The 25,027-nt window shown below is 40.1% G+C and overlaps 1 protein-coding gene across 1 annotated transcript in view; it reads left to right on the top strand.

Annotated features, from left to right (window-relative positions):
* The window catches only part of TRPM6 (transient receptor potential cation channel subfamily M member 6), an 89,103-nt gene that overhangs the window by 52,073 nt on the left and 12,003 nt on the right, over positions 1-25,027 (top strand). The window contains exons 21-35 of the mRNA XM_086629490.1: positions 130-381; positions 1,344-1,518; positions 3,131-3,245; positions 4,946-5,145; positions 7,443-7,575; positions 9,294-10,438; positions 11,147-11,259; positions 12,202-12,328; positions 13,241-13,338; positions 15,694-15,752; positions 17,468-17,493; positions 19,277-19,327; positions 21,606-21,671; positions 24,028-24,314; positions 24,570-24,652. Of these exons, the coding sequence (XP_086485616.1) occupies positions 130-381; positions 1,344-1,518; positions 3,131-3,245; positions 4,946-5,145; positions 7,443-7,575; positions 9,294-10,438; positions 11,147-11,259; positions 12,202-12,328; positions 13,241-13,338; positions 15,694-15,752; positions 17,468-17,493; positions 19,277-19,327; positions 21,606-21,671; positions 24,028-24,314; positions 24,570-24,652 (2,930 nt within the window). The remainder of the gene's footprint in view (positions 1-129; positions 382-1,343; positions 1,519-3,130; positions 3,246-4,945; positions 5,146-7,442; positions 7,576-9,293; positions 10,439-11,146; positions 11,260-12,201; positions 12,329-13,240; positions 13,339-15,693; positions 15,753-17,467; positions 17,494-19,276; positions 19,328-21,605; positions 21,672-24,027; positions 24,315-24,569; positions 24,653-25,027) is intronic.

Here is a 25,027-nt window from a genome sequence, read left to right as displayed (position 1 = left end):
AGGAAAAAAAAGATTCATTTGCAAATATCATGATGTATCTGTGATTTTAATGGAGTTTCGTTGTTTTTGGTTTTGTTTTTGTTCCTCCTCCCCCCCCCCCCCCCCCCGCCCCGCCCGCCTTCTACTTAGGTGTTTATCTCAGAACCTGGAAAATTCCGCCAAAAAGTAAAGGTGTGGATTTATGAATACTGGAATTTTACTGATTCTATAGCTATCATCCTGTTTATGATTGGCTTTGGCTTGCGCTGGTCCGACCCTCCTGTTCAAACTGCAGGGAGGCTACTTTACTGCTTGGATATAATATTTTGGTATGCTCGGCTCCTTGATCTTTTTGCAGTGAATCAGCATGCTGGCCCATACCTGACAATGATTGGGAAAATGGTAAGTAGTATGTTTTGGAGCCATATTTTTGTAGTTAAGGTATCTATTCAGGAACATGTAAAGGTCAGAAGTGACAGAAAAGAATGGTGGGCAAAGAAGAGGTCACCTAATAGCTCATAGTGAAGGTATTACCTGGAAATACCATGTCTTTTTCTGTTTGTGAGTTGACCATAATCAGATTTCAGTTCTCTCTAATTTATTCATTATTTGAATTTATTCACAAAAGCTGTTTTTACTTCGTTCCTTAGAGAAGGGTTGCATTTGAGTTGAGTTTCTGATCCAGCTTGATAATAGGAGAAAGAAAAATTAGTGTCTCTTGCAGACGGGCTCACTACTATAGATAACTCCCCTAGCTCTTGGAAACTGTCTCATTATGATTTTACATTTTGATTCAAATAATTATATCCCATTTTATCAGGCAAAATTTCTCTGAGATCAAAGTTAATTTTTTTTTTCTTTTGCTATAAGAACTGCTGCTGAACTACTGCCTAGTCTGGAGAGACATCTGCAGATTCCCACTGTAATTTCCCTCGGTTATTGGGAAGTATCTTATTAATACTTCTGTGTTCTGACTTGCATAGTAATTCCAATTCAGTGTTAGAAGGCAAAATAATTTTCACTGCTGTTCCTTGCTCTCAGCTTGGAAGAAAAAGCACTGAGGGAAAGCACCATTGTAAGGTCTCTGCGTTTTTCAAATCTTGCTTAAGATCTTAAGAGAGACTTGAGAGGCAAGTAGGACTTGTGGCCTTTTTGGTCCAGTATGACTTTAACCTCTATAAAATACTTGGGTAGTCCAGGCCATAGAAATATTTTTTTTTTTTCCCTCCAGCATATTAGATTATTAGATCCCAGTTTTATACTCTGATTTATAAAAGCAGTCATTGATGCTCTTTCCTAAAATGTATATCTGCTTTTCATATAATTAACACAACTAATGCTTTTAATACAAACGTATCTTCCAGACAGCAAACATGTTCTATATTGTGGTCATGATGGCTATTGTCCTTTTGAGTTTTGGAGTGTCACGAAAGGCAATCCTTTCACCAGAGGAGCCTCCTTCTTGGACTCTGGCACGAGATATTGTATTTCAACCCTACTGGATGATGTTTGGTGAGGTCTATGCTGGAGAAATCGATGGTAGGTAATTTTCACAGCGCAGCTCAACAGCTTAAATTTAATATGTGCAGAAACGTGTCCACTTTGGGCTGCTAGAGTTTTGACCCCATACTGTGTCTATTCTTTCTCAAACAATTTGATTTGAGCGTACATGTGTCCTTAATGAGTAATACTGAGTGAATAAAGGTGAGAGTATTAGTTTCTTTGTTAAAAATAACGATTAAGCTTTAAAACCTTCAAATTTAGCTTTTCAAATTAAGTATATGGTAAAGCTCAGAGCGAAGCACATAGGAACTAATACTAAGCTCCTTTATGGTCAGGGGATCTGGCAGTGAAATGAATTTCCAATTAGGTGAATCCAAAGCTGTTGATCTCTTGGAGAAAAGACTACAAAGTTGCCTTGAAGGAAGGAAAAAATAAAGGGAAAACAAAAAAGGAAAAGTAAGAAAGAAAAGTGATTTTCCACTATAGTAAGAGTTACCTGGCATGATTCTTAAACAGATAAACCACTTGAACATAGGAAAAATAGAACCAATTAATGCAAATAGGAAAAATGTTGTATCTTGATTATTGCTTTGACCTTGTCTCAGTAAGAGAGAAGAACCAGGCACTCCAGGAGAGATTTCAGCATTGCAAATGGAAGGCACTCTCATGCTGCCAAGTAATGGGTACAGTTAAAACAGTCCCTAAAATAGAAAAGTAAGTATGCAAATAGGTACAGATATTTAAGAGACATAGTTCAGCGTAGACCAAATTCATTAAAATAATTTAAGATCTTGCAGCCATTATTATTCCTGAAACAGTCACATGATGGCTATGTATTTTGGTTATATAAGTCAAAATTCTATTAATGAAAGCACACTGGTTAAGTTTCTCAGTTTAATTGGTTTAATCACTTATTAATGCTAAACCTTTAGAAATTTGACACTTCTCAAATAAAACTATGATTTCTCTAATGACTCTTTATGCTGCGGAGTATGTCCTGAATTTAGGGGTGCTGCCTTATAAATGTGTTTTAAAATTTCCTCAAAGGTGTAAAATTTGATTTAAAATTATAGAGACTGAAAAGTATTTATTTTTAAAGATGTTAAGAAGCATCCCTTAATTTATATGATTTGTTGCTTCATCTCACAAGTACTCATAGCCATATATCCATTTGTACATGAGTTAAAATTATCTTACTGAAGCTCTAAAGGAATAACACTCCAGTACTAATTAAGCAGCCTTTGCGCTGTATCTTTTCTATATTGGAGTCAGTGAAAGCTTTGCTTTAAGGATCAAAGATTTGGATTTCAGTTTACTTGAGTGCGTGCCATCTCCCAAATACATTTCAGCTGCATCATTTTTCCCTTTAACAAAAAGTTGAGAGGACTGGCGTAAGAACTCATGTGTGTGAAAAGGCGTTTACACCTTCTGAATTGTAATGGAAACTATGGGGCAGCAGTGTCACTAAGAGGCCTCAGATTTCCTTTATGTGGAGGGAGATGTTTTAGTTAGAAATGTAGTAATGTATGTCCATGAAAGTAATCAAGACTATTCTATTTCTTGCTGAGGCAAATGAGGAGCACATGCCATTGCTGTGCTCTGCTCTAATTTCCATGCTAACCATGCTCTGTATGTTCTTCACTTTCAGTCTGTGAAACCGATGAAGACTGTCCTCCTGGCTCCTTCCTCACGCCATTCCTCCAAGCTGTCTACCTCTTTGTGCAGTACATCATCATGGTCAACTTGCTTATTGCTTTCTTTAAGTAAGTACCGTGGTATATTGCTGCAAAAGCAAAAGCAACTAGTAGGTGTTCTGCCAACACTTCCACAAAAGCCTTTCACCAAAAATGCCCCAGCAGAGTCATGTTGATGGTGGTTGCTACTCCATCTTCCGTGGGGGTTTGCTGAATAAAAAAGAATAGTGGAAGCAAGAGACTGAGAGGAAGGGTATGGTGAGCAGACACCTAAACTGTTTTGGCATTTAAACAGAATCTGACTCTGTGAAAGCGGACAACTCCAGTTGACAAACCAGCAACATTAATTTAGCTCTGAAGTAATTTGTCCTTTGTTCCTGAAAGTTGTATTTGTTGTGCCAAGAGCCTGTATAATGTTCAGTGTAGGGTAGCCCGAGATTTAAATTGGCAAGTAAGGGGAGAAGATGTTCAAGGAAAGAGGATAATGACTTTGTAGGAGCATGCTTTTCCTTTAGGAAATTGAAAATTCCTGTAGTTTGGTGCAATTTGATATGTTCTAGACTAAAATCTAACTGTAGTGTTTTTAACTGTCTGCTATTTAATGTCTGCTGCCAGAGTAGGAAGTATCTTTATAGTATTCTATAGTAATTCGTAGTAATTCTATGGTAATTAATCAGTGTCTTTATAGTAGTTCTAACCTTTCAAGTTTTAACAAGGAAACACTTGTTGTGGATCAAGTTGTGTAAAATATTAGTAAAGAGCAATCTAACGCAAGAGTTAATTATTTTTTCCTAGAGTTCTAGTATTTCTGGGGAAGAAAAAGTCAGCTGTAGGTTAAAAAAATATCAAGTGTAGAAGTGTAGTGATTAATATTCAAGAAAACTGAATGATCAAACTCATTCTATTCCCACTTCCAATTAGAAGTCCCTTTCCTGAAATTGTGGCAAGGCATCAATTTTTTTTTTTTTTTTTAATACACAGCTGTGAAATTGTAATTTGAATTATTTCTAGATTTAAACCTTCAGCAGTGATGATATGTTAAATCTTCTGCCTAGTGATTTGATTGTTTCAGAAGTGGGACCAAAAATGAGTATGAGCAATATATTTAATTATGCTCCCAGAAGCAAAGCTGATGTTTTTGTGATTATGTGCTGGGTGTGCAGCATGATGGTGCAACTGAAATTACAGCACCAGAAACCACAAAGTTGCTTTCCTGTACTTGGGTCTATGATAGTAGATACGGGAAATTATTCTGTGCAACAACAGTCATGTTTAGTGACATCACAGCGCTGAAGAGTATCCTGCAGAAGAATTGCTCGTGTAGCTGCCTCTTACAGCAAGTGTTTTCTGTAGGGAGAGTGCATTGTGGAGTAGCAGAGCTGTTTTGTTAACACTCTTCCCTTACATTTAATCCAGTCCGAAGAGGCAGACGATGTTGAATTCTCAGTTAGGCTGTGTATTAAAGTTTAAATAATCTGGCTGAGATTTCAAAGCCACTTCAGGGATATTTTTCGCCCAGTTCCCATTAATGTGAATGGGAATTGGATCTCCAAATCCGTTAGGCAGCTTTGAAGATCTCATTCTCAGTGCACTAGCTGCAGGCACATGCTGCTGCTTTGTTAAATGAAAGTTGCTAAGCTGATTTACCTCACTGGTGGGATGGGACTTTTCTTCAGTGTCAAATTAGATCTGCAGACAAGCATCTTCTGCTGTGTTGGGAATATTTCTCACAGGAGTGTTTTGCCCTCCTTCCCTCTCTCTCTTCTCAGTAATGTTTATTATGATTTGAAATCCATATCGAACAAGCTCTGGAAGTACAACCGGTACCGCTACATAATGACCTACCATGAGAAGCCATGGCTGCCTCCGCCTTTCATCCTCCTGAGTCACATTGGACTTCTGATAAACCGCATCTTCCACCATCGACCCCCAAATGAGCTGGATCAAGAGGAAGGCGATGTTGGACTAAGTAAGCTGGGGACCAAAAGAAATAGCTGATGAGGAATGTTTTGCCAGCCTCCCATCACTTTGTAGCTCAGTGAAAAAAGAAAGAGATTCTCTGGGTAGGAGGCTGTTTTTATTTGCAAAACTGAATTTAACCTGCCTGTCTGAGAACTTTTGTAGGAAAAAGTGACTAGGGGAATGCTGTGCTTTGTATTTGGCTTTTGCTCTGCTACATACTGTGCATCAGTCAAGATACATCACAACTCTGAGCTGAAATAAGGTGACACCAGCTTTTTCTGTAGGATAGAATAGCCTTATTTTGAAAGAAAGTTAACAATACTGGAGATATACATTTCTGTACATTTGTCCTGAAAAGGCCAACAATTCCTTTTTGATTGCCCAGAGAAAGTAGCCACAGAGCCCGAGAACAGAGGAGATCCAGTGATGGCAGATGCAGATAGAGAGCATAGGGGCCTTCCACCTCCTCACTGCATCCTTCCCTTTGTGCAGTGGCTCATTACTGTACCTTAACCCCACCTCCTTCACCCTTCCCAAAGCGGAGTTTTCCATCCCAGGGTCCTTCCTAATGCGTCTTTAAGACAATGCTAGTTCCTTGTTCCACTGTTGCCAGCTTCTGCATCTCTGCCAGGAGCAGTCCTAGCCTTGCGGAGAGGGAACCACAAGATGTTGGGATGGGAATGAATACTCAATAGTGGGGCTTGGTGGTTGGTGAAGTGAGGCAGGAGAATGAGGAGGAGGAGAGGCTGGTGGCTGTAACCTTATCTAAAAAAACATTAGGGAACATTGGCGCATAGTATTATACAGCCTCATCGTTTTTAATGGAATGTGCATCCTTGATGCCCAATAACAGAGGTGAGCAAACCCTGCCTAGGTTATGCTTCACTTAGGATTTTCTCTGCTGAACATGAATCCCTGAAGATACCTGGCACACTCACACGTGGTTATGGAGTTAAAAAATGGGCTTAACTAATCGATGCTGAGCTGCTTTACTGCTGCTCCCAGGCTCAGCTCCTCCATCATGACTGGATGTATCAGCCTGCCTTTGAAGTACCACTGCTTATTTTATATGCATGCACAGCATAAGTCACTGATGTAGCATAGAGAGTGTCTTACTTGAAAGGTGTATTAGACACAAGGAAAGCTGAAACACTGTTTAGCGCATCTAAAAGTCCTTGGATAGAAGAGGGATCATGCCTTGCCTACACGTCTCTCAGAAGGAGACATTTTTCCTGTTTATGTACCTTTGTGTCCCTTTTCTATATGCCTGTGCTCTGCTCGATAAGTTTCTTCGACTTGAATTTTGATATGGTCATAATTGACTGGTTTTAGCAATGAGAATCCAGTGCCACCCTGTGGAAAATCGATGAAAATACTACAGAGTAAAATCTTGGCGGGGAGAACACAGATGGGTTAATGGGGCAAAAGAGCCTAGGAGGTGAGCAAATCTCATTCGGAGTGAGGGGAGGACCCCAGAACACTGCGAGGGGCTTCTCTGCTGAGCTGTGTGTTGCAGCCAAGTCCTTCATAGTTGTAGCAAACACCGCCGTGTCGCTTGGCACAGATACCTGCCTGGCAAGTACAGCGAGGACTTTGGTATACAAAAAAGGAATGAAAAAAGGAGCTTGGAAGGTGTGGAGTTTGGATCCGAGAAGCAGCTTTCCACTGTCTACATTTCTTCATACTGACTTACGATCGATCTGTTCTGTCAGAAGTCATGGTGTGCTAGAAGAATAGCATCATGAGCAGCCTAAGCTGCGGAGTTTTAAACTTTCCAATGTGTTCTTTTTCATCCAGTAATCTTGCTTAGTGCTCTATACATATGAATACGTGAAGCAATTAAGTGAAAAAAAGCTTTGTAGCCTTGAGTACCTGAAAGGGCAGTAATTGTTATGATTAGTCCTAAATAAATGCCTGGACCAAATTATAGTGAAATCTTTGTAAGTTGTACATACCTATATCTAAATCTTGTGAGTCACACATGTGTAACAAAATACAGGGAAAAGTTTGGGAGAAAATACATCTTCGTGAGGAGTCATTTGGTTATGTACTGTAGAGGCTTTAAAAGGGTATGCACTGGAATTTTTGTCAGTGTGGTTTTGCCTCCTGTCTAAGGAAAAATAAAAACCACGTTTACATGTATTTGGCGTGTTTGGCTTATACGTAAGAGTTAGGTCTGATTCATTCTTGTCAAGGGAGGGTGAGGAAGCTTGTTCTGACAGTTCTGTTTTTTTTCTCATGGATGCTTATAAACAATTGCATTTGTCAGCATGCTTCATACCAACTCCTACCTCCTTTGTTCAGAGCTGTACCTGAGTGATGAGGAGTTAAAGAAACTCCATGACTTCGAGGAACAGTGTGTGGAAAAGTATTTTCATGAGAAGAACGAAAGCCTGAGTTCCAGTGACAGTGAAAGGATCCGTCTGACAACAGAAAGGTGCGTTTTGCTGCAGATCTGTGCTCTTTGTATATGTGTTTGTCACATAAAAAGACTTTGATAAGCAAATGCTTTTGGAACAGGTTATGGCCTCTGTGAACATGAGGAGCAATAACATGGATAGGCCTTGCTAATTTGTTGGAAACGTAATGTATCTGTTTGACCACCATAGCAAGCTTGGCTGGGAAGCCTCGCTGGCAGAATTGCATCCCCAGATGTGTGCAGTGTGCAGGTGGTTAAAGGGGTATGGTAAGGTGTCAGTCAGTTTCGCTTCTGCAGACTGGGCAGCAGCACGAAAACGTGTTAAGAGTACAGCATACAGTGCATGTTTTTATTTGAAGGCTTAGCAGTGTAGGAACGCTCTGAGAGTATTGCTTGTGATTGGGTATAACTGCTGTTTACAGAAATAACCAAACAACCATTGTAGCATTATCTGCAATCTGGTGTCTTGGTTTGCAAAATATCAGTATGCAACTGTCAATGGGGTTTCAAAACTCTCAGTATTAGCCTAATTTAGCTTTCTATTGAAATCAATGGCAAAGCTGCCATTAAGTTTAATGGGAAGAGTTAAAGAAAGGGAGCACTATAAAAAGTCTTACTGAATTCCAATACTGATCTCATCTAATAAATTTGTTTTGCCTAGAGAAAGATAGCCTCTTAATCTTTGCCTGTTCATAATCTTATTTTCTGCATACTGAAACAAAACACACAAGCAAAATTAATGTCCCTTGTAAAGGAAATAAAATAGGTATCTCTGTTCAAAAGCTGCAGAATTGATTACAGTAAGAAGATTTAATTTAGTGGATAGATATAGATCTGGAAAGGATTTTTTTTTCTGAGTGCAAAGGTGAAACACACTTCACAGCATTGCATAACATTAATACAAGAAATCAATTTAGTTGAATAAAATACACTGGTCTTTGATTTTATTCAGCTATTTGTTAAATTCTACATCTTACAGTTACTCAATGATAAAGGAAGGGAGCAACTTTCGCATGTTGCCTGGAGATAGTTTATCATTGCCTTAGTGATAGACCACCAGAGGGTATCTTCAACGTGAAGATAATGATTTGGTTAAAATGGTACCATTCCAGGCCAAAAGTTTTTGCCCTGTTCACTGGGTATTTGAAGACCATTAAAAAAGGCTTTGGCATCAGACATACAGAATCTGTTTCCAGAGGCCAAATAGGTTGTTGGGAAGACCCTTTTTCCAGCAGTCTCCAGTATTTGAAAAATGCAAGAGTATCTGCAGGTTTGTGCGGTGCAAGTCTTGTCCTTCCCATGCTTGCACAAGAAATGTACAAATGCAGGATGACTGGCTGATAAGAAGTGCACTTGCCAGCATTTTACATTTACAGGAATAGCCAATGCAGCATTTCCAAAGCCATGTCCTGCTGTCCATGGTTTAGTAGTTCTATGGCAAGGAATGGACATTAGTAGGAAAATAGCAGTTTTTAAAATAGTTACTCCTTGAGTAAAACATCTGTTTCCTTAGAAGTCACTGACTATTGGCTCAGTAATCTGAATGACATGTTGTAAGTCTGGATGGGTTTTGTCAAATATAGATATTCATGGGAATGGAAGTCACCATTAAAAAATAAAGGCCTATTTGAAACTCTGACTTTTCGAAATGTATTAATGGCTTCCTTTGTCATCTGGCAAGAAGAAGTAAAGATCTGTGTTTTGGTATTTTAATTATCTTTTCTTTTTCCACCTAGAGTGGAGGAGATGTTTCTGCAGCTTAAAGAAGTTCATGAGAAAATATTTTATATCAAGGAGTCTTTACTCTCCCTGGACAGCCAGCTAGGACATTTGCAAGACCTGTCTGCCTTGACAGTGGACATCCTGAAGGTGCTTTCAGCTGTAGACACCTTGCAGGTGGAAGAAGCCTTACTGGCTGACACGAAACATCGAACCTGTAGGAAGCTGCCCCATAGCTGGAGCAATGTGCTCTATTCCAAGACCTTAAGCAGCCTGGAGTGTTTATGTGATAAGAAGCACCACTACTACAGCATGCCACCATCCCTCTTACGGAGCTTGGTAAGGAGTCAGTGGGCTTCAGAGTACAAAGAACACGTTCTGGGGACCAAGAGTAACAAAATGGTAGAAGACAGTTCTCGAAAGATAGAAATAGAAAGTGACACACTGACTTCGGGAGTATCCTCTGAGACTAAGTCAACCCCTAGATATGGACAATTTTTACTGGTGCCCCCCGACCATCAGGGAGGGTCTTTCTCTGAGAATGTCACCTTAAATTTGTCCTTTTTGAGCACTCCTGCCAAGTACAGGGACGATGCATTCAGAGATGAACTGCAAAGTAGCATTGTGGTGCAGCAAAACTTGCGGAGTGTCAGCCTTATTGGAAAAGAGCCAGAAGATTATCAATGGAGCCAGAGAGACTTTATTACTCATTTGCCATCAGAAAAGGCTAATGACATAGAGCCTGATCATCCTCTTGGTGTCCATCCATCACTGGATGTTGAAGAGGGTGCAGCACCCTCCTGTGATGACAGGAAAGAAACTGAAGGTGGTTATGTGAACTGGGGATTCTCTGAAGGTGATGAAAAAGGGGTTTTCAGCTCAGAGAAGAAACAGAAGAAGGGCCTGTGCATACATTCCACCTATAACAGTGAGTGCAATTGCACAGGTAGTCCTCCCAGGCGTGTCCAGATAAGAGAATCAAAGTCATTCTCCTACAACTCTGATAGGTCACGTCACAGCAGCATCATCTCTCAGAGCAAGCTAAAACGCAGCACCTCCTTCTGGATCAGCCCACTCTGGAGGGACTGGAGTTTCTGCAGGAGCAACAGCTTACAGTCCCCTAAGACAGAGAAAAGAGAGAAAACCTGCAAGGCCATAGCTGGTAATTATAAAACACTACACCTATATACACCTATCGGTTACTGGGGAGCTCAAGACACTATAAAAACATTTCCTTTGCACCCAGGAGGTAGCAGCAGAGAGTCCAGAGCTACTCCTTCATTTTCTTTGTGCTGGGTCTGACCACTGTAGGGAATTTCTGAAGTGTGCCTGGTATCCAAGCTGCACCACGCCTGTGTGTCAGGCACCCTGATTTTCCGCTTCTCACGGGATCCCTATGGCTGTGGCTACACAGCCATGGTGGCTGAGAAACCGTGCCTGCTCTGGGACAGTCTCCTGCCCTGGGGAAGCAATGCAAGAGTTGCAGGAGGCAAAATGAATTACACAGTCCCCAAGAGACACATTAGCAGTGTCATAGGGCAGATGGATGCATGAAGAATGAAGAGGTATACATTTTTATAGCCAGTTTAAAACCCTTCCTGTAAGCCACCACCAAATTTGCTTACCAGCAATTAAAATATAGCAGATTCCAGTTCTAACTATAAATAGCATGAGATGATGGATAACATTTGTTGTTTTGTATCTTGTGGTGGTGCACATCTTTGCACTGAACTGCATGAGTATTAGCTTTGGGTGTCACAAGTCTTTCTCAGCTTGCTTTGGAGACCTGCCAACTGTCAGTCTTATCGGATCTTCTCTTAGTAAACAAAAGCTCTGTAGCTTAATGGTGTTTTTTGACTCTTTCCCACAGAGTCTTTACGATCCAGTGAGCTACACCAGAGTGAGGCAACAAAAGCAAAACAACAAAACAGAGACAGAAAGCCAGGGAGAGGAAAGAAAAATGAAAAACTCCTTCAGGTGCCGGTACGTGCAGATGCAAGAGAATCACTTATCTCGTAGCTGTCTTTTTCATTCATTAAGAACATTTCTACAGTGTGGCTTAGGTGAAAATATATACATTTAAAATGCTGCACACAAATTGGGGTGTCTTTTGGTGTGTCTGGCTTTGGTTCAATTTCCCTTTTGTTCGAACACGTGGGATTTCAGTTTTGAACCTATTGAAGTCTATGGACTTTGCTAGGTAGTATACCAGGGGTGTTAACTGATTTTACAGCGAAAAGAATCAGTCCCTACACCTCATCTGGCAAGAGGACTTGGGGAGGCTTTGTATGATCTTGGATGGACTGAAGGAGTGAAGAGCCACATCCAGGCGGTGCGCAACTGTCAACAAGCAAACCAGGCCTTGTAGTGTTGTCTCCTGCCTACAAGAGTCCCGCAGTGTTTTCTCTGAATCCATCAAACATTTAGGACGTTGCAGACAGCGTATTGATTGTGTCATATGCATGGGGCAACTTTCGTAGCTGTATGTATGCGTGCATACATAAAAATCTATTTCTAAAGTTACAAAGCGATTCTCAGGATCTTTGTCAGCTGGAAAGTGTTGTCTCTGCTTAACAAGATGAAAGCTGAATACTGAGTTGTTTACGTAGGATGCTCATGTCAGCAACAGATCTTAGACTTGAACTTTGAGACCTACTACCTCTGAAGATATTTTGAGGGACTTCAAACTTTGTTTTAAAAAGCTGTAGTGCTAGATCTTTCATCAGTATTTACTATACAAAAGCAATATGTCTTCTGCAACTTGTAACAAAAATGGGAAAATCTGTTTCTCAGTTGGGAGCGAGTTCAGTCGTTGGCATTTCAGTGATGGCTGCTGAAAGGCCACGTCATGGGCTGTCAGAGGAACTGCAGAGGTGCTAGTCTCGATCCTATAAATCGAGTGTTGTTTTGTCTGTGTCTTGCCAGGTGATTAGAGTGGATGATTGTCCCCAGAACACCCAAGTGAGCTCAGAGCCTGCAGAGATCAATGTTTGGGATGAGCAAGAGAAACACAGCAAGAACTGGCTCACTGTGTCTAATTTCAGTCAGCTAAGTATGTGGTATTTTGCAGATGGTGAGATTCAGAACAGCTTTTAAAAAGAAGCAGTGAATAAAAATTCACAAATTTCAAGTGTTATCCACCACTTTCACCTCGTGGCATAACTTTTGCAGACTTAGGATTAGGTGGCAGGCACACGTGACTCAGTTATTTGCTGTGTTATTGCAGAGGCAAAAGGGCCATAGGTTGGATGGGAGGTCAGTTAAATCTTTCTGGGAGTGCTGCCTGTCTCATGTGGCAGATAATAGAGTACTAATCCTCAGGAATAAGTGGGAAGCAAGGAGGATGATATCCTTGTCTCCTCTCCTGAGGTGTCTTCTAACGTGGCATCCTGGCTAATTGCAAAAATAAACTCTCTAGTGAATTTCTCAGGGCATTTACACTCACAGGCACGTGCTGCAGTACTGTATCTACTGGCAGATCCTCTGCATGCATTATTCATTACTCATTGCTCAGAAACACATCCTCCAAAGGGAAGAAATGAGTTCTGTATTGCCTCTGTTGGAATGAAAAGGGAATGGCATTCTTACTCTTCTTTTAGTAATTCTCCAGATCTTTCATTCTCAGAAATCCTTTGCATAGTTCATCTTATCTTTCAGCTTTGCTGTGATGCGGCTCGCTGGCTTCGTCCTGCGAGCTGCTGGGAGAAGCACCAGGGAATGCTGTGACTCAGCACAGCGTGGTCTGAGAAGGGCTGCGTTCTTCTGAAATCTGCTGACTGAGAAGGGAAGCAGTCTGTTTTAACCCTATGAAATTCTGTTACTGCTTTTATAGCCCATTACGCGTTTGCTGGGGCAATATGGTATATAGGTGTTAATTTTATAGCACTGCGTAGGTGTTTAGTTTGTAGCTGTAGAGCTGTTAATTTGCTCTCTGGAAATGGCTGACACCTGCTCTTTTGGCTAGGTTTGGAACGTCTCAGTTACATGCACCAGAAAATGAAAAATCAAGACATTGGTAGGCATACCATACCATTCTGTGATTATCTGAGGCAGTCTCGAGAGGTAAGATTACACATTTTAGCCCATAGTTTTGTCTGGGATGAGCCCAGGGTAGCTCTCCTGACATCCCTGAACTTGTCACTATTGATTCTTTGTCATGAAATACTTCTTGAGAGATGAGGAACTTTGGTGTCTGCTGACACAGCGCATGTGTGCCAGTAAATTAATAATTTAACAGCTGTTAACACTCTATTAAGAATATTGAAGTAGGATATTAAATTATTGAATCACAGAGTGGTTCTGAGTATGAAGAAGTTGGTCAGAAATGACACATATGTTGATGTTTCATTAGGCAATGAGTGTGCACAGAGCTTGGTCTTGAACCTGTGAGCAGAATTGATTAGCAGAGTGAAGCAGATTTTGAGAAGTTAGCTACATAGCTCTTAATCTGTCAAACAAAGATAGTTGTTTCTTGCAAAGTGGTTGTTTAATATTGACAATAATCGCAAAGCTTAGATTTCTTAACCACTGGCTTATAAACACCGTATCTTACTATTTGTCAGAATTAATTTGCAGCTTCGTAATGTAAAGGTCCTCTGCCTATGTAAATCAGCATTGAGTTCGATGGAGCTAGCCAGTTTATATTTCCTGAAGACTGAGAGCAGGAATCTGGATTACGGAAAATTCTATCTTTTTAAAAATGTAGCCAATGAGAGAAAATGTATGTTTCACTACATTGCATAGGGGTATCTCAGAGGTATGAAAGGAAATTAATGAAGAATAAATCAAGAAAAGGAACTGTGAAATCATGCTTTCCTCTTCGTTTTTCAACAGCACCCTTCCTTGCCTGTTTTACTTATAGCTCTCTGGATTATTAAAATGGTGGTTTTTAAAAGGCTAACTTATTTTTCACTGTAAATGCTATGAATTGTTTGGGTTTTTTTGTTTGTTTGTTTGTTTGGTTTTTTTTTTAAATGAATAAACATAAACCAGATAGTTTCGGATCTGATATTCTGAGTGCTGTAGAATTTGAATCTCAAGTATCAGGGAAGAGAGCTTGAATCTTAATTTTTTAAAATGGCAAGTTTTTATATAAAGGAGTGGAGAAAATGAGAGAGAAATAGAAATAAAATTACTGATTTTGTATTCTATAAAATCTGAACTTGGAGTCTAAATCAGTAAATCTCTGAAAAGTGAAACATAGATCAGACAAGCAAAGTAAAGGTACAGTCAGGGAAACTGTGTGAAGGGACAGAGTAATCTGGTGCTCCAGAGCTCATATTAAGATGTCTTGGGTAAAACTCAAGGGTGGGATTTTTAAAGTTCTCAGAAAAATTCCACTGGTTACAGCAAGATTTGAGTTAGGCTGAAAGTAGTCACTTCCAGAATGCCAACTTCAAATTATTTATTCTTTCGAGATACAGCCTCCGATACCCACTGGGTCACTATGCCTTTCCTTAAGTCCTGTCTGGATTATGAGAGTTTATATATATCGCTGAGATGTAACAATGTTCCAGCTGTTCCGCCTGGAGTATGATATGTTTTAAAGAAATGTATTTTTCCTAAGGTGGTGCTTCTCAGATATGCCCATTGAACACCAGTGGTTCAGAAATCTCTAACGACAGGTGACAGGGAGCAAAGCAAGGGTGCATGTAGGAAGGTTTTGGTTTTGCTAAAGATTATTTCGTCTGCAAAGCAAGCTGTGCGTTGAAAATATGAGTGAAATGAAAAAACTGTGAGTTAAGTTTCAGGTAATATTCGAAGCTGGATTTTAGTTAGTTTGTCTTTAAACTTTGTCGTCTTTGAACATTTTTGGTGGGCTGTGTTTCCTTTGAGGATTGAAATCTTTCTGACTATTATTCAGAAGAATAATCCGATTTCTGACTAGCACATTAAGAGGACCTGGCTAGCCCAAATTTCCCTAATATGGCTGGAAGTTTAAAAGATTATTTTAGTTCTTTAACTAAGTGATCTAAATATGTGATCTAAATATCACTGGAAAACTGCTCAGTCTGTTACCTTCTTCTGTTATAGAGGTTTAGGGTGCATTTTATTTTCAGCAACTGTAAAGCTTATCCCTAAATTGGAATTTTCCAATACAAAGAGAGTTCTCTAAATACTGTCTCTATTAGAAGACCTTTAACATGCTTTTGTGAGTGTGTTGCGATATAGGTGGATACCTGAGTATTTTGTTACAGTGTGTGGACATAGCATGGAGAACGGTAAGGTGAGCAAATTTGTTCCACTTCAGTGTAGGTATGGCAATGCTGTGATTCACCTGCCTGTCAGTGTCATTATTCGTGCTAACAATAAGTGTAACAATAAGTGTTTCCAAAATTGTACCTTTTTGAGTTGCCCAGTGTATGTATGACAGTGACGTGCAGATTTCACCAGTAAAAGTATCTCTCTTCTTTACAGGATTTGAGTAGTAGCGTATTTGGAACCACCAAGAAAAGTAATTTGAACAGGAGCTCCTTGTATGTATTATTAGTATATTAAAGTATTGCTCACATGCTTTTAGAAAGAGACTTGTATACCTTCTGCAGGTTTTGACTTCAGTTCTGCAGTACACTTAGGATGAGAAATTTATGTGAAAGAAAGAGTTAAGGCAATTCAGTCTGTTTAAGTTTCTTTAAATGAAGCCTTATTAATGGAGATAAAAGAGATCTTTTTAAACAAAGTGTATAATTTTAGGTGGAATAGACACCCCTTTTTATTCTAACAATAATTCAATTTTCTAATTCAATCACTGAGATCACCGTAGCATCTTTAACTAGCCATTATTCCAATCTAGTGAGCATGAAAAGTTGCATTTGCTTTTGCTGTGCAAATTGCATGTTTCCTTTTTTAATAATTAAAACGCTAGCAGCTCCTGAAAGCTTCTCTCATTCTCTGATTAATCTCTTTCGTTCTGAGTCTGCACATTTGCAAAATATTTAGCTTGGTTTTTCTTAATGTTATTAGTTTTCAATAGTTATTAAGCTTTGATTATATTTAGTGAAAGTATACTGATTTCAAAAGTGTTTTCAGTTTTATTGTGGGGTTCTTATTTTTTTTTTCCAGCTTGCTTGATCATTATCTTAAGATTGGTGGTATTTTTTCCACATGTAGTGCTGTCTGTATGCTTCTTTCCCTTTCCCTTTCCCTTTCCCTTTCCCTTTCCCTTTCCCTTTCCCTTTCCCTTTCCCTTTCCCTTTCCCTTTCCCTTTCCCTTTTTTCCTTTTCCACCTTTTCCTCCTTTTCCTCCTTTTCCTTTTTTCCTCCTTTTCCTCCTTTTCCTCCTTTTCCTCCTTTTCCTCCTCTTCCTCCTCTTCCTCCTCTTCCTCCTCTTCCTCTTCCTCTTCCTCTTCCTCTTCCTCTTCCTCTTCCTCTTCCTCTTCCTTTTCCTCAATTTCTTGTATGCCTCTCTTGCTTAGTAACACTGTGGATGTAATAAATAAAAGACACCAGAAAACTGCCACATCCTGCGTGATTTCCCCTCTTGAAGAGGAAAAAACATACTGTTTTTTCCCATCCTGTGGTGTTTGTGAGGTGTTTGTTTGTTTGTTTTTTTTCTTATTTTTTTAACCCAGTCATTTATAAGCAGTAGGCAAACTGCCTACTTAGCAGCAGGACTTACAGGCCGTTGAGTGGCCTGATTCTGCCACTTAGTCTGTTGTCTTCAGTGGGATCTCTCTGCTCTGTAAGGTGACTCATATCCACTGTCTTTTGTAATGAAGACTGCTTTAACAGTAATGCTGATGCTGTGGTCTCTTTGCAGCCTTGCTAATCCAAAGGAGCATCAGTTTAAAAACTCTGGTTTTGTGCAAGCAATAGTAGGGGCGTACGTAGCTCTGCGCGCATCTCAGTGCTGATTAAAAACTGAACAGTTGTCTGTGTGATTGAAGTGTTCTTTAACTGATACTGTTGTTGCAGTGTAAGTTATAAGAGCAGCGGTGCAGAATCCTAAGACCAGCTCAACATAAAGCAGAGAAAGAAACATGCAGAAAAACGTGGCTATTCTTCAGTAACTGAGTTTATTTGCTGATTGTTGCAATGAACAAAGTTGCACTGAGGGTTATTTTGTTTTGTGATTGCTGATCAAACCTTTGTAAGTTTTGCTGTCACATAAATGACATCTCTTTATAGGTACCGGTGTTAGCTTAATGACAGAAATTTTCGAGTAAAATATCAAATGTTTGCTTTTAAACAGGTTGAGAACTTCAGAGGGAACTGACAGTAAGTTTTTGGTTGCTTGTCACTCATTTTAATTCCCCTCCGCAAATCTCACTCTCACAATTCCGAAGTGCAAAATCCAGAAGGAAGTGAATTTACTATAGTTGGAGGGTTATAGGAAAATGTTCGACTGTTGTTCCGTATATTAATTATTATTTTGTAAAGTGGAAGATTTTTTTATGAGGACATGTTTTTCTCATGATGACTACCAAATCTTGCTTTTCTGTTTTCACTCTAGTCTGCCCAGTAATGTTGTCCTTTTCAGCAGGAAGAAACTCTTTAAGGTGATGGTGCTGCTTTCTTCCCTGGCAGTCTAAGACACCTTCTGAGTTAAAGCAGGGTGTATACCTGAGGATAGATTGTGATACAAAATTTTTAATATATGCTAAATTTTTCCAGTCACAGTTTAGTATAATTCATCTGTTTGTGTATTTTCCCTGAAATTATGAAATCAGTGAAGGATTTTGTTGTGAAATGAAGAAATTCAACGTTATAGCGAGGAATGACTTTGTTCCACAAAAGCAGAGTGCTAGTTAACTTCGCTTGTATTTGTTGCCTTTTAGTCTATCTTCCAGTTTTCCTGGCATGCCACTTAGCTGTAAGAGGCTGAGCAGCTGGGCATCTGTCTCTTTTTGAGGCTAGCTGTGACGCAGAAACGAGTTGCTGTTAGACTTGTCTCCCCTTCAAGCACGGCTCTTTCTGGGTCCGGCTGTGCACCAAATGCGGCGGTGCTGAACCACACTGCTGCAAGCATAGTGAGTTGTGGGGCAGCTCTCTAGAGCTCACCATTGCTTTGGTTAAAATCCAGTTTTCCCATCCTTGAAAGGAACAACTTATCCCCCATTCCCCTTTTCATGTTTCTTGTTTTACAACATGCGAAATGCAACAAAACTAGTCGGGTCCAGCAAGAAAAAGAGCAAAAGGGACCTTGAATCACTGAGGGCACACAGTGGAAATGCTGACCCTTCCCTCAACATCTGTTTATGGTTTTTATTTAAGATATCTTTTGCTAGAAAAGGAAATATAAACAAATAAAATACACCAAGAAGTAAAGGGTATTGTTCAAATATTTTGACGAAGATTCAGTTTTGAGTATCTCATTTTTCAGGATTAAAAGCAGTAAAGTATACATATTTTCTGAAATCTGGCATTTTGAAGGATTGTTTTCCAATAGAACAAAGCGATCTCGTCTATGTAATGGAAACAGGGTCATTAATCTTGGTTTTATTAAAAAGACTTTTTATAAAACAAAGATTTTTTGACCAAATTTGATCTGACTGTGCCTGTTAAATATGTAACCACAGAAACTGTTTGTCTGGTTTTATTTTTACAGCATTTTACATGTTGTGGGTTAATAAGACAGTATTATTATAACTTTGGTGTAATAGTATAGTTAATGGAATGCTTAATGACTGAGGATGGAGTTGGAAAAATCATGCCTTTGGGAGGCTGTGAAGCATGATGGACAGCAAAGTGCTTTTAATATCCCAGAGGTGTAATTGGCTTAGAGAAGCTACATGTCCTTGAGGTTAATATCACGAGTTTCCCACCATTTCCCTGAATAAATAAGTCATCTGGCTATATTACACTGATGACTGAAATCTGCCACTATACTGTACATTATAAGGTAGTTAAAGCCTATTACTAGTTCTCCTCTTTAGAATGCTGAGACAGTAATTCTGATTAATCTGTTTCATGACAAACTCTGGGATGGAAGGAATTCAAAAATCATGCATTTATCTCTGCTGTAATAATTAACGTAATGATCCTTTAACCATTACTTCAGATATCTTTGCCTGCTTGAAGACATCTCAAGATCTGCATCATCACTACTCAGGTAAGCAGGAGGCACCAGAATGATAGCTGAGTAATTTAACAAATGAAAGAGAACATTAGTTCTTCCCTTATCATCCTCTGTGATTTTCACTTTGAAGAGTTGCAGTTGCCCACTGCTAAGAAGGTTCTGTATTAATTCATGCCTAACACTCCAGTGAGGAAATGATGAATTATTTTCTTGCTGCTCATTGCTCCATTCTGGGTATTTCTGGCAAATCCAGAGTGGAATGTAAATAATCATTTTCAAAATATCAGTGGAAACAATGAATAGGGCTCCGATTCCTGGGGGGGCAGAAGAGCCGCTCATTTGTTTATAGCTGTCACTTCCCCTCACACCTCCCACATCCTCCTTTGTACTTTCTGGAATTGGTTGCTGCAGTTAATTGGTCCTGTACTACTTAATCTGTGTTTATATACCTATGAACCTCCTGGAAATCTGGCAGGGAATAAATCATTTGGATGCTAATTGCCGGCAGTCCTGTCTTTTCCTGAACTGAGTATGCACAGATTTTCCCACCAGGCTTGGATCTCATTTTTTCCCGGAGGAGAATGGTGGAGAGCTCGACAGTAGGTGTCTCTCTTGCCTATGGGACTTGGCCTCCTCTCGAGGGAAGCCTAGGGCACACCCGGAGCTTGGGCAGCCTCCTGAAGTTTGGAGAAATATGCGATTTTCTCTGGGAATAACACCTCCTGGTTTGTAATCAGTGATCAGGAGTAATTTCTTCTGACGTCGTGGCATTGTTGCAGTGATTAATCTGACTCTTGTCAGGTGTGCTATTTGAGATTAGGTAGGACTTTTTAGCATGGATGAGAGTGATTTCCACTATGAGTTGACAAACATCTCGAGAGGTTTCCGGTGTAGGTTTTCTTTCCTCAGGAAGATTGGGATAGAATTTAGCCAACTAAGCCCAAAAGTTTGATACTAAAATCCTGCACCATATACTCTTATGCATTATTTTTGCTGTCGTATTGTCCAGGCAAATACAGTTCTGCCTCTCTGCACATTCAAAAGAACTTGACTTTTGACCCAAGTCCAGCAGCTGGTGCAAGTCCACTTCACATTGCTTCTGGAGGCTCTAGAGCGAGTGCTGGCAAGGTCTGACAGATGGCATGGGTCTGGCAGCTCCTCTGTTCAATTCTTGGCCCTACTATGTACTAATTCCATGAGTAGAGCATATTCCTAGTGAGGCATCAAGGGAAAACCTTGATTTTCAGTCCATGCTCCAAAACTATTCAGGCATGTTAACCAATGCCTGTTGAATTTGGAACATGTAATCGAGCCTTGAAATGGAGTCTGAAATGCAGATGTTCTCAAACAAGGACCCTGATTGATGGGTTGGTATGTCCTGGGTCCCCTTTGCTCTCTCCTTCTGGGCTAAATAATTTCTCATTAGTTTCTGCTCAGAGAAGTAACCTTAAAAAAGAAGGATAGATAGTGCCCAAGCTCTGGAAGAGCCTGCTATCGGGGCTTTTTGGTTGCTCTGCAGAGAAACATAGCGCTGCTGTGGTTCACTCTTTGCTTTGGACACTAGTTTTGTCTTCAGCCATTGAATGGGGAAGTTAGGCTAGCAACACTGTAGCATCTGAGTTGCCTGCTTGTTCTAGTCTTACCCGCTTTGCAGCTTACTTCACACCCCTCTCCTCCTTCCTGATAACTGAGTCATAGTGAGGACAAATCCATAAATATTTAGCTGGCCCTCTGAAGTTTTGAAGGTGTTTGCCTGAGAAATAAGCTGCCAATCAGGGAGATACAATAATGATACTGATGTTGTTTGGCGGGAAGCCCAGATGAGGAAACAGTGCTCTGTGCACTTGGAATTTGCTGTGATCACTTGCCAAATCCCCAGGTGCTTCTGAGCCTGACAGAGACAGGCAGCGAGGGCAGCTGGGGCCAGTGCATCTCAGTTGGCACAGCGTGAATGTTGCTGCACTGGAGGCGGCAGGAGGAGGAAGCAGCGCAGCTGTTGGTGGAAGGAGGAGGATGAAGAGTTAGCAGAAATAGTCCTTCTAGCCAGGGTGCAAGAGATGTATCCCAGACAGCCAGTTTCCTTGGAAGAAGGGAATCAGTGAACGAGGGAAAGAGTGGCAGCTGATGCTTGTGACATACCATGGGCGTGCAAAAGGAAGTTGCTCGCTGGGTAGAATGGTGATCAGATCTGACACAGGTTCACACTGCAGCCTCCTTGGCTTTGTACACTACAATAAAGTGCTGCCAGATGTTTTTGAAACTCAGCTACCTTGTTTATTCGGTATAGTAGTGAAATGTGTGTTGTTTGCAGCTGTTGAAAGAAACAACTTAATGAGACTTGCTCAGACCATACCATTTACACCAGTCCAGCTCTTTGGTGAGTACCAATTCTCTGATTATGTTTTTTGATTTATAAATAGTCGGCGCATTATCTTTTTAAAGACTGTTTGAGAAATATCCTTGGATTAATTTCAGCAATTCTTCTTTTCTAAAAGAGATGAACCAGGATAGAATTGTAGTCATGCACTAATTTAGAGACTTTTGGAGGTCATCTGGTCCAAATCCCTGCGGCCAACTCAGAGCAGGTTGCTGAGGGACTGTGGAATTGCATTTCAAGTATGTCTGTAAATGGAGATTCCTTAGCTTTGCTGGACTACCTCTTCTAGTGTTTGCTGACTTTGTTGTGAACCTAGTATTTTTCCCAGCATTTGTTGGGGTTTCCCTTGCTGTAGCTTGTATCTATTGGCATTTTCATGTGATTACTGTCAGCTTTGGAGATGAGTCTGACTCCATCTTCTTTATACCTATCATTAGGATAGCTGAAGACAGCAAAAAAATTCCCCTTAACCTTAATACCTGCATTCCCTCTCTGTTTCTCTCCCACTCATGCACACACACAGATATAGGTATAGGATATCCCATCAAGAAGAAAACCAGATATTGGTTGAAGGGGCACTACTCCTGTATCTGGTACCGAAGACTTCTAGTGTACCAAGAGAAAATAACACGGTGCTGTATCTGAAGAGTGGTAGAGAGTAATACATAAATCATTAGTGTGAAATTAGTGAATCTGAAATCAGTGAATCTGAAATTAGTGGGCAGTATTGGCTTGCAGCAGCAGAAGCTCTGCCTCTAGACTCTTGAGATCTAGGTGCCTTCTTTTCAATGGATGGAATATTTTTTCTCACAGCAACTAATTGCTGATACTTGCAGCATCATAGGATTTCTTGGGACCAGATTGCTGCAGATAATTAATATAGCTGTGAGCATATTGAACATTCTAATCTTTGAAGCTCCCAGGAGACACCTTTCTAGGTATTAAATTGTCAAAAGATAATAAAATGAAGAATGAATGTAAGGTTAAAAAATATGTCTAGTTATGGTATCTTTATTCAAGTGTCTGTCTTTTATGTGAGACACTGGCTTTTCTGTTGCTCTATTTTAAATTAAAATGTGCGCAAATTATGTCATTCAGCAGCATCTACATTTGTGCTAACTGGTGAAGGTAGGCTTGGGAATGGAGAGGGAGTCTACATATCTGAATCCAGTTTGTCCTTCCTTATGCCATTCTTTGCCATTTTGCAGATGTAGTTACCTCATCACACTTGCCAGTGAGAACCTGCTTCTTATAAATTAACATTGCAAATAATGTGAGTTGCAAGAAGGAAAGACAAGTTTAAAAAATCAGTCCACTTTTCTGTTTAGTTTACAAATGATGGCAATAGAAAAGTGCTGCAAGAGAAGAATGCTATTTTGACTACATAGCGAAACAGAACGCGCCTGAGTTGGAGCTTACCAGGTTTGCTCTGCTTTCAGGAAAGTGTTATTAGCAGGAGCAGAACATCTGAAATTTGGTGCAGTATGAATAACATTGGAATTTCTAGGAAGAAGGCGAATCTTAGTTTAAAACACCAGAACAGTAAACTTCCTGTTAATTTGCTTTAGCTTGTTCTCCTAGGATTCCTTTCTCCGAGGAAAGTCATGTCCTTTTCAGTCTAGCTTCCTGGGCTCGTTGTGGCTAAGTCACTGCTTTTAAAACAACTCAACTGTCTGTTTGTGTCGAAAGGTGGCACTCTCCAGCCCTTTTATTTTTTAGTCGATAACTATTACAAGCTGTGTGTGTTTGTTTGCCTTGTGGTTTGTTGTTTGTTGTTGTTGTTGTGTTTTTTTTTTTTTAAGCACAATTACAAGGAAAATGCTGTAAATGTTCCATGGATCTGGGTTAACTTAAAACAAGTCTTGCTAAAAATTTCACCTTCACATAAATGCATAAACAGAGGGAGCCAGACTCAGGATGTTTAAAGTTCATACACTGGAGGTGAAATGGTAACCCTTTAAAAATACATACTTTCAGGGATCAACCATGTTTATGTACTTAAAAAGCTGTGACAAAAGAGATTGATTTATATAGACCAGAATACCAATGAGCTTTGTTTGTGTGGAAGTGTGGAGGAGATCTTAAATTTGTCTCTGTTTAGGGGCTTAATGCAAGCTCTTTGGACCAATTATGTTATCACAGTAGATATTAAGCGGAATGTATGTAGTAAGTAGTGTAAATTTAGGCTGGGGAATTTTTGCTGCAGATGAACAGTAATGATAAAAAAGCTCTCTTTTAAAGTGTGGCTTAAAAAGTTGTGAAATGGTATGTTATTTTAAGATACCAAATCAAAATGCAGTTGTGTCCTGTTTCTGCAATGTGTGACTTCTGTTAACAAAACTTCCTTTTATTTAAGCTGGAGAGGAAGTGACGGTCTATCGGCTAGAAGAAAGTTCACCTACGAACCTTGATAAAAGCATGTCTTCCTGGTCCCAGCGTGGTATGGCTGCAATGATCCAAGTCTTATCGCGGGAGGAGATGGATGGGGGTCTGCGGAGGGCCATGAAGGTCATTTGTACTTGGTCTGAGAACGATGTGTTGAAGCTGGGACAAGTATTTATTGTGAAGTCGTTTCTGCCGGAGGTGGTTCAGACTTGGCAAAAGATCTTTCGTGATGGCACAGTGCTACATCTCTGCCTGAGGGTGAGTTCAGACCTGAAGGCATACTTATTGGTCTAGCCTGATATGCCTTAAATGTTATACTGCTTACATGTAAATGTCTTCAACATGATTGATACGTGGTCTGACGTTATCTTTTGGAAAGGAAAAAGGTTTTCAGGAAGATATATATCTCTTGATTGTAAACAGTATACCATCAGGTGTTTGTTTATTTTGACAAATTCATGACACCTTTCTTCACAAAAATGAAAGTAACGTTTATAACACTATTTTCCTCAGGAGATCCAACAGCAAAGGGCTGCCCAGAAGTTAATCTATACCTTCAATCAAGTGAAGCCTCATACTATTCCCTATACTCCAAGGTAAAATCACTGTGTTTTTAAGTATTAAATGCCAAAGGTTTCTCTTCTGAGCTGTGTCATAGAATCATAGAATCATAGAATGGTTTGGGTTGGAAGGGACCTCAAAGATCATCTAGTTCCAACCCCCCTGCCATGGGCAGGGACACCCTCCACTGCACCAGGTTGCCCAAAGCCTCATCCAACATGGCCTTGAACACTTCCAGGGACTGGGCACCCACAACTTCTCTGGGCAACCTGTTCCAGTGCCTCACCACCCTCTGAGTGAAAAATTCTTTCCTTATATCCAATCTAAATCTCTCCTCTTTCAGTTTAAAGCCATTGTCCTATGTCTAGTGGAGCCTTCTTTTCCATAGTGCGTTGAAATAGCTGCTGCTT

The sequence above is a fragment of the Tauraco erythrolophus genome, chromosome Z (genome assembly GCF_009769465.1).
Source record: "Tauraco erythrolophus isolate bTauEry1 chromosome Z, bTauEry1.pri, whole genome shotgun sequence".
NCBI lineage: Eukaryota > Metazoa > Chordata > Aves > Musophagiformes > Musophagidae > Tauraco > Tauraco erythrolophus.
The sequence above is the reverse complement of the archived record's forward strand: the minus strand, read 5'-3'. Positions and strand labels throughout refer to the sequence as shown.